The sequence below is a fragment of the Oxyura jamaicensis genome, chromosome 6 (assembly GCF_011077185.1).
Source record: "Oxyura jamaicensis isolate SHBP4307 breed ruddy duck chromosome 6, BPBGC_Ojam_1.0, whole genome shotgun sequence".
NCBI classification, from domain to species: Eukaryota; Metazoa; Chordata; class Aves; order Anseriformes; family Anatidae; genus Oxyura; species Oxyura jamaicensis.
Genome location: NC_048898.1, coordinates 30550095 through 30560456, shown reverse-complemented (window position 1 = coordinate 30560456; position 10362 = coordinate 30550095). Strand labels below are relative to the sequence as shown.

Here is a 10362-nt window from a genome sequence, read left to right as displayed (position 1 = left end):
TCAGGATATTTCTGTTGTGTTCTATTAGATCTTGTTATCCTTCTTTAGTCTAATCACACTTCATTAAATATGGCATTCTGAGTATCTTTTGAGATACAGAACTTGACAGATAAAAGGGATTTGTTGCAGTTTAGCTGACTGAATATTTCAAAATTTCAGGCTCACAGATTTACACTGCATTTTCCTGGATGAACGTTGGGTAGCATATTTTGGTTAAATGAGGAAGGCTGTTACCTTTTACTAGTAACAGTAATCACTTTTGGAACTGCTGTTTTTCATAAATAATTCAGTTACATTAGGGTGTGGTTTTTGCAATACTCTCTGTGGTTTATTAATTAAGCTAACGATAAAAAATGATAACACACAGATGTACAAACCCACATTCATGTGTTGTTTTATTGGTGCATTACAACATTACATTTCCTTCACATTGAGAAAGCATGAGATTAAAATACATTGATCCACAAAATTGCCTTCCCTACCCTGACTTTGCACTGGTAATTACAGCATCTACAGATCCCTCCATAAGTTTTACTTAATTATGTCTTTGATATTTTTTATTACATTTTAATCAAAGCTTTTACATTGCCTGTTTTACGACTTTTAATTTAATTATTCCCATTAAAATTGTTATTCTTTACTGCTTTGCAAAGTTCTCCAATTACTCTCACAACGTAAGTATTTATGTTGCACTACATTTCATATTCCAATCTTTTAACAGCCCCTGTTCATTTAAGCATTGTATAAGCATTCCCCATCCCAAAGTAAATCACTTATTTGTATCAAAAGCCATTAAAATACTGGGAATGTGAACAGCACAGTTAGGAGGCCCCACTCACTTTTGAGAATAAGCCAGATCTATATAAAAACATGCAAAATGCACTATGCATCGGTATTAAATTTCTAATTTTGATTTAAGAATTTTTTTTAAACATTTGCATATAACCTGGAAGACTAGGGTTCCTGCTGAAAGAAAAAGCTAATGGCAAAGCCCTGTACAATGCAAAGACGACACCCTTACTCTAGGGCTTTCTTTTAACCCTCCCATATGAAGTAATAGAAAATGGTATCTCTGTTACAGAATTCCATAGGATGGTTTAAAAACTTCATAGAAAGATAAACCTCCACTAAACTGTGTGGATTTCTACAATAAGACCTCAATTACACTAGAGAAGTGTTCTGTCAAGTCCAATGCAAATGCTATGCCAGCACAATTTTCTTTCACGTATGCTAGGATCATGACCTAGCACATGTACACCAGCAAGAGTTATGTTTGGCTGTCTCTATTCTAGAGCTCAGAATACTGTAGCTGTCAGTAAAAAATCCTGCCTGTAACTGACACAGTCAAACTGGCATCAGTTTTACAAGTAGATCAAGCCTAATTTCTACTGAACCCTACTGGGTTCATGCCTATTACAATCTGTTCCTTAACGTCATTTCCTATTTACAGTTATTTCCAAATATCATATGTCTATACATAGTATGGTTGCATTCTCTTGTACACAATTATTACAGTTTTTTTTAAAAGGGACCCTAATTTATGCATTTTCTATAAAAATTCAAGTGTTGCCAATCAGGAAAAAGCTCTTCTCAAAAAAATCTACAAAGCTTACCTTTGACAAAAGTAAATGACAAGCGTTACAGAAAGACATTGAGCTGTTTGAGTCACAAAATGCCTACAAGGCCAATACATATTCCAACAGGAACACATAAATTATAATTATGGCAGCAGTCTCCTCCAGTCTAAAGCACCATAAAAATAGTTGTTGGTCAACACTATCTTGCTTTAACCAGCAGCCCCTGCTAAGAAATGTACAACTGCCAAGACGCGGACTAGAACATCTACCTGTATTTTCACAGGATACCTAAGAGATTCTGGAATCTGACATTCTGCCATCCAAAGTTACATCATTTCACAGGAATGTGATGTATACTGCATAGTGCATATGTAACAGAACTGGATCCTAACAATAATAAATTAACTAAAGTTTTTTGGTCATACACTTAGTAATCTCTGTACCAACACTGTTTTGATTGATGTGAGTTTCAGTTCAGGTACCAAGCCAACCTTTGCAAACACCATGCACAAGAACATGAGGAGCTGAGAATTTGGAATGGTTTGAGTGGAACATCATTTCCAGCATTCCTCTGGATATGCTACAGAGCTGGAAACCCCCACAAGCATTCATGGTTGTGCACCAAAGTCACAAATGAAAATCTTTGCATTTCTTCAGATCACCAATGCTACAGTGAATCACCACACAAGAATGAGCATGGTACACTGAGATTCACACACAAAAAAACTTTTCTTTATCCTCAGACTTTTAGGATTTTTAACATTTTTTCTTTTTAATACTTCAGCTTGTTGACTGTGTTTTTTACTTTCATTTTGTTTTGATGGTATTTACTGCAAGAGCTCTCAAAAAATGTCAGATGATATAATACCAAGTTTCTGATCCATCCTACGAACATACATGTTATCACAAGCTGCTAATTTAAAGAGTGTGGAATTTCTTGAATGTCAGCATCATTTTGAAGAACTACTAATGTGATGATGCTTGGCTCTTGTAATCACTCGCACCTTTTGCCTGCTCGATCATTAGTAGCTCAGAATGACCTTGCCAAAACTTAATACAAAGTACTTCCAGCATGTGGAGTTTATTATGTTAGAAGGCAACAAGATAAACAGAAGGATGATGCCCTAACTTATTAAATTACCCAAAGAAAAGTCTGGCTACAACAGACGCTGAACATCTGATGAAAAGTGCTGTGTGTACTCAGCACCCATCAAAGTCAATGAGTGCTGAAGACAACCAGAACTTTCTAAGAGATACTCAGTACTTTAAAAAATCTGTTTCCAGATCTACTATATCCTCAACCACATCTTAAAATTATTCTCCTGACCAATCTCCACATGGAATTGTTTTCAGTGTTCTTTTCCCTTCTCCCAAATAATCTACCTGTTTGCAGTAGACTGAAAACAGACAATTCAGCAGTCAATATGATCTGAAAATTTAAATTTAAGTGTATAATGATACTATGGCATTAAAAATAAAATGTTCCATTTTTCTTTATAAAAAGGAAAGAAATAAAAGAAAAAAGCACAAATCATATGTATAGTAAGAAACACCGTGTTAAGAGACCAGCTTGGAGAAAATGTGAGAAGGCTAAAAGTTCATTCTGCATTTCTCAAAGTCATACTGGACCTTCAGTTATTCCCTCTAGAGGCAGGCCAGTAGCATTATCTGCTGTAGGTCTCTCTTCTTTCTTCATAGAGTTCTGGTCTAGCAGGCTGACATAAGATTTATGACATGCTGTATTACCCAAAGGAGGGTAGTGTTGTCTGTAGCAAATATAAGCAAAAATGAGGCCAATGATCCCTCCAACGAAAGCATCTAGACAAGGAAAGGAACAAAACCAGAAGCATGTTACCAAAGAAAGGACCGCCAATACTGAAAACTGTAAACACAAATCTAAAACATTAGATTGACCTGGAAGTGTTTAACCCAGAATCTGTGAACTTGTTATTTTCATTAAAATCATAAAAACATAAATCTTGTTATTTTCATTAACCATTTGGAGCCAAACACCACAAACACTTAGAACACAGAAAAAAAATCTACATTTTTTCTTGCTATATTATACTGCATGTATTATCCACACCTAAAGCATACAAATACTTCTTATACTAGTTGCTAAGTGGTTGCAGCAACACTTTTTGTTGTTGTTGCTGTTATCATTTCTAAATGGAACTGGGACAAAATATTTGTTTTATGGCCAGTCTTTAAGGTTTGCCATAAGGGTTTTCAGGTTTCATTATTGCTTTCAATTACAGTTATTTGGTATTAATGATGCTGTGGTCTTTTTCAATTCCTAAATATGAGCAGGTACAAATCAAGGTTACAGATAAGACTCAATAAAATCTAGACTATTCAGTTCAAGAAGTATTTGTATCATGGATTTGACATGGAATTGTATATACAGCTATATAAACGATTTCTAAATATCTGAATTAAACTTAGAGACTTATTTTTTGAAGGTGATTTGATGTTTCTTATTTGCTTGTTTGTTTATTGCCTTTTTCCAATCTTTTAATACAAAACAAAACACTAGATATGAGATACCTAATTTTTCTGAACTCATGAGTAAAGTACAAAAATATTCATGTGGCTTAGACCCTTATTATCTCTTCACAAACAGTAAAAGCTGGCAGAAAATACAATAAAAATAAAAAACAAGATTGTAAAGAACAATAGTCAATGTTCACAGACAAACGACTGTTTGCTTTAGCAACTCTTCCTGGCTTCTTCCTCTATTCCTTCATTGCTGAGGATACAACGGTTTTGGATACCAGATCTTAAATGAAAGTCAGATGAAATGGAAAGAATGCACAGAAGACAAGCAACAATATATAAAATTGAGAACAAAACTAATAAGAAAACATCTAAGGAATACAAAGAATGTGAGGTGAACATGCCAGTATATGGCATTCCAGTGTGGAATGCAGCATTAGGAAGAGAATGGTGCTCAATTATTCAGTGTTCCCTTTGGGAAGTACATGCAAAAAACAGCTTTGTTGGCAGTGAAAACAATTTAGGTTTAGATATTAATAAAAAATTTTCTACTTGTGAAGGTAGTGAAATATTTATTCAGGTTTCATGGGGAGACTGTGGAATTTCTTTCACTATTGTTTTTTTTAAGACCATAGAAGAAAAAGATCTGTCAGTAATAAACCATGTATACTGGACTTTGATAAGTATTGTAGGCAAATAGACAGGTCACCTCAATCTTACCTATATTTTTATAAATCTTTGTTTTTATAAATTTTATAAATTTTATAAATCTTTGTTTTTTTACCAAATACTTTGTTAAGTTGTATTGATAGAATTTGATGGATATACAAAACCATTAAAGTCCTCCAGGATGAAAAAGGAACTAAGTTATCTATGTGTAAATTCTCAAAGCGAATCCCTCATGTTCCAGTGCCTCTAGTCTGTTTACTCTTTTCTCTAACTAGAACTGCACTGTCTTTGTGTTTGTTAGCATAAACCAAGAATTTTAGCTGCTACACAACTGTGAGATTCATTGCTGATGCAAAGATTACGTATCAAAAGAACCACTGTGATCATCTAACATGACTTCTTGGGAAATATAAACCGTAAGACATCCCTGAAGTAACTCCTTTATTGCTTTTAAGATATTAAAAAACAAATAAACAAACAAAAAACTTTATTTTAGCAAAGTGTTCTTATCAACTTGTACAAAACTTAGTTATTGTGATAAGACTCATATTCTATAAACCTGTGTTGGCTGAAATTCTCTGATTACCCTCCTTTAACTGTGGTTAATTGAATCCAGTTTCATCTGCTTTTTCATTTTGCTTTAGAATGGCATTAAGCCTACGACTACTGTTCTTAATTATGGTGGAACCTCAGTTTTCTACCAGTCCTCTGTAAGTTCCCCACCATTTCCAGATTTGCTGAAAACTTGCTGGGATAATTTATTTCAAAACACTTTAAAGCAACTTATACAATTCTGGCCTCATTCTGGCCACCATAAGTGATACAAATTCACCACATGAGTTATGCCAAAGATTTCTACCTTACTAACCCTTACTGGGGATAACACTGAGTACAAAAGGCACTATTTTGATCTCTGTTTTGGAAGACAATGATTCTATGTTTTATTTAAGTTCACGGTAGCCACAGCTTCTTCTCCGTTATTTTTTCCTTTGCCCTTAAAGAAAAAAAGTATATTCTTTCAGCCTGTATATTTATCTGTACTTTTTTCATACAAGAATTCCACTTATTTCATGAGCAAACTAATGTTCTCAGAGCTATAACCTTATATAGCGATCTAGGGACTTAAAAGCAGTCAATACATTCAGGATTCATAACAAAATATCCTAATGTTCACCAATATCAACACTAAGCTCCTGAATACTACTTTTCCTATGCAAACTGAAGGGACCTCATAAAATACCCATAATGTTAATGTTCTCAGCCCACTATATGGCTTCTTAATGTAAAAATTACTCTACTTCACCTTTCACCTACAGTATGCTGTCCTGGACATTATATTGATGGTCCTTGTTCATTCCCCACAGCATAGTTAAGACTCTATTATAAAGCCACCATAAATAATTTAACACAATTGGCTGACTCTGCTGAACGTAAAAGACAAGGCCTGAACTTCGGCACTGCATATTACAGAGGGAACGAGTCTCTCCCTTGAGATCGCAGTTCTCTCATCTAACAGCATGGGTCACCTGCAGGATAATGTCTGCCAGCACGGTTCTAGCTTGGGAAGAGTTATCTGTGTCTTCAGACCCATCTCTTTGAACTTCAGAAATAAAAATATGAGCAGCAGTAAATGGACACAGTCAAAACCACTTGGGGCTGTGTAGTTTCCTTCCATCATATTTAAAACACCACAATAATCTTCCCCAGAGCATGTTTCAGTAAATAAATGATCCTTACTCTTGGCAAGATATAGTACACACTAAACACATCCAAAACTCAAGTAAAGCTGTACACTGCCACTCATGTTCATTCGCACCCTTCTCTCTCTAACAGACTCGAGCCAGCCAGGTCTTCCCCAGAGCAGCAGCTCCATAACTCTGCCGCTGGATGAGGTGAGCACCTCCCGTTAGCATCTTCATCCTGGGGGCTCTCGCTGCCCCCGCGTGTGCCAAGCCCTGCAGCAAGACAAGGCCTCTGCAGGAAGGCAGGAGACTCCTTGAAGACATCAATGCTAGTGGACTGTAATTAAGCTGCCATGGGAGAACAACATGCTGCATGAACACAAAAAAAATAGAGTGAGAAAAAGCATGTAACAGGATGAGTCTTGCTCTGGTACAGAGCCAGCTGTATGAGATCAGAGTGCTCGGTGGGACAGAGGTACGCTGTACTAAATTGAAACTACGTAGAGGAAGCAAAAGTTGGAAATCCAGGAGCATCAGTGCCAGGGAAGTCTGCTATAGCATTCCATCCCATTGTAACTTGTGATTTCAGTGAAAAAAAATACAAAAAAAAAAAAAAAAAGCTAATTAAAATATATATATATAGAAAAAAGTACCTCCATGGCTCACCTTGCCAATGGTGTTTGTAATCACACATACGTGACAGAGCAATCATCATGGCACAGTAGAGAGGCAGAATAGCTGCACAAAGCCGCCAGCTCTTCCCTCGGCCATTTTCTGTGAAGCAATGCAACTTTCCAGCTAAGTAGAAGGTGGTAAAGCCAAGGCCCGAAAATGCAACTGAAAGAAAAACACATAATTACAGTATTTTGTCATTAATGCTTTGTACTGTACAAAGATCTGGCAGCAGGGTCCTACTGCAGAGAAGTCTTGGTCTTTACAGGGTGATTTTAGGAGCCAAACTGAGAAGTTGAGAAGTCCTGTCTGTGAGAAAAGATCTCCTACTGTGATGTGCAGATCCATGATGTGCATATGTTCTCCACAGCAGTGGCATTATCTCTGTAGCAAGCAATCAGGCAAGTAAACAGTGCAAAGTAAATCCATTTCCTTCTGATACGTACTCAACTTTCACACAACTTGATACGTCTACAAATACCGACGTACCTATAGATGTTCACCTTTCCAATAGCAATTGATTTTTCTTTTCCTTTAGCAATTCACATTTTTCTCCCAGGAGAGAAATTGGCTGTGGAAAGAATCACTGATTTTCTTTGCGCATTAAATTAAACATTTAGACGAATTTTTAGCTTGAGTCACAAAATGCTTTTCACGCTTAACCTTCAGCATGTCTTTCCTGATTTGAGACCTATGCTAAAAAGCTCAGGTTCAAAGCAGAAAAGGATTCAGTCAGTTTGTACTGCAATTGTATTACATTTAAATGATATTTTAGATTCCATTAACCTGTTTCTACAGAATATGTTGAACTGGCAGCAATTACAGAACCCAGACACCAAGTTTTTGTACTGATTTTTTTTCCTCTTGCAGCTGTTTACCTTCCAGACAAGATGCTGGGTGGAATTTTTTTCCATTTAAATATGTGGTTTTTGTTTTTCTTTTGTTTGTTTGTTTGTTTTTAGACCCTTTAATATGTTATATTACTGAAGGAAAATTAGTACTGCTGCTGAACAGGGAAATAGAACAAACATCCACAAAGATCACACGTAGTTCTGCTGCTGACTGCAGAAATCAAAATAGAACGTAACCATCTAAAGCACAAAAAGCAAGAATATAAATATATATCTAAGCACTTGAAATCCTTTTTCTGACTAACCTTTACAGTTTTCACCTTTGTAATATCTAGGAACCTCTGTGAGAGGCAATAGGTCACTTCTATAGTACAAAATTCTGTTTTTCTGCTACCAGTGAATGTAACAGTAAAATTGCCCTCAGGGCTGGGTCAGAAGTGAATCTTTTTTCTAATCTTCTGCTAAGGCTTTTCAAATGGCCTTGTCCTCATGTTCACAAATGCTAAATGTAATAAAGTAATTACCCTGTGTTTTGCTGATGAATCTATGAGATGTACTATCTTAGCTGGCAGCACAATAGAGCGATTTCATAAGTTTACGTTATACAGCTGTTTGAATGCAATTACTGAAGATTTGCATTTCATCTTCAAACACACAAATAAATCACTTCTCTGGACTGGATATGGTGGAGCAAGATAGAATGCTAATTAGTCATCAAACCAGTACACCAAATATTTTGTTTCCTAGCCACTTTTTCAATCAGGGTAGATTTAGATTAGTTATAAAGAAGAAATTCTTCACACTGAGGGTGGTGAGACACTGGCACAGGCTGCCCAGAGAAGCTGTGGCTGCCCTATCCCTGAAGGTGTTCAAAGCCAGGCTGGATGGGGCTTTGGGCAACTTGGTCTGCTGGGAGGTGTCCCTGCCATAGCAGAAGGGGTGGAATGAGATGGTCTTTAAATTTTCTTCCAACCCAGACCATTCTGTGATTCCATTCTTTGATTCTATTTCCAGGCAAGAACATAAAAAAGTTTTGTGGTTTAAAAATCATGCAACCTACAACACTTCATAAAGTAGGGGGCTTAAAGAAGCAGCTAAATGTAGTATTGACTTTTCTAAATCTACTATTTAAATAGTTGAGTGTTATCTTTTAATGCTAAGAAGCCTTCATGGTGTGGGTATATATTGCCTGATCCATAGTGTAGGTGTCCAGTTCACACATGCTTGTATTCAGAATTACTAGAATTTAACAGGCAATTCCAAGGCAGAAAAGAGAGGGAATAATAAAACAAAACAGAACAGAACAAAAACAAACAAGCAAACAACAAACAGAATCTGTGTTTCACTCTGGACGTCTCTTATCAGAACAAAACTTTGTAAGAAAGATTTATGAGATTTGCACAGGATCAGAGCACAAGGAGAAAAACAGCACCTGAAATACACTCGTACATTTATGCCTCTGATATACAGAAAACCAGGCTTCATCATGACGGAATCAATATTTGCGTATTATGGGGAATGAAGAGAAATCTTTTCTTTATGCACCTAGACTCACAAGTCCTTGTGCGTTACATTCTCTAATCTAAACCTTACTTTCTAAACTGAGCTTTCATATTCATGATTCAAGCAGGGCAAAGCTGACCTGCAAAAGCAGTAAAATGAATATTATAACACAGCAGCATCCAGTGAAATAAAAATGCAGTGCATTATCTTTCAATGGCCTAATTTAGTCCCTAGTTAACCAAAGATGTAAAAGAGAACTTTTTTTATCTATGAAGATAACTTCTTCATTTGTTTTTGAAGTAGGGTTTTAAGCTGAGGTCTTCCTTGATATTTAATCGCTTGTGAAAGATTCATCACTGTAGGACTGCCAGAAAACTGATTGGAGAGATCAGCACTTTAAGAATTTGTTCTAATGTAGCTCTTGTAGTAAGGCAAGATTCCTCTTTGGTATGAGACAAATTAATTTTTTAAAACACAAACAAAACTACAATCTCACTGACATGAATTATTCTGAAATTGAACAGGAAAAGTGCACATATCATATAAGAAATCTGCCGCAGATGGAACTGCTGACAAGAAACCATTTTCTCCACAATAATCTACATTACAAGCATGTAGTTTGCTGCAATGAATATTTTCAGGAGGTGAAACAGCATACAGGAATACTCTTAGCCAAGTAGCTGTGCACATCTTAATATTTTCATGATTTCTAGACTTGCTTAAGACTCCATGGACGTTATTTATTCATTTATTCATATTTAATTATAAATATACTATTTGTGATCTTGGATGTAACTAGATATATTCCATTAAAGAAGATATGGGTGTTCAACACAATGGCTCTAACATACTAAAAGCAAAACTGTAGAGAAAAGTATAGAGTAAAACCAATTTACATCTCTGGACAAAGTT

General features: G+C 35.9%; 1 protein-coding gene across 1 annotated transcript in view; it reads right to left on the bottom strand.

Annotated features, from left to right (window-relative positions):
* Window positions 1-370: 370 nt before the first annotated feature.
* PLPP4 (phospholipid phosphatase 4) overlaps window positions 371-10362 on the bottom strand; it is a 61288-nt gene continuing 51296 nt past the window's right edge. The window contains exons 6-7 of the mRNA XM_035330360.1: window positions 7091-7261; window positions 371-3395 (exon numbers count right to left, since the gene is read on the bottom strand). Of these exons, the coding sequence (XP_035186251.1) occupies window positions 3196-3395; window positions 7091-7261 (371 nt within the window). The 3' untranslated portion in view covers window positions 371-3195. The remainder of the gene's footprint in view (window positions 3396-7090; window positions 7262-10362) is intronic.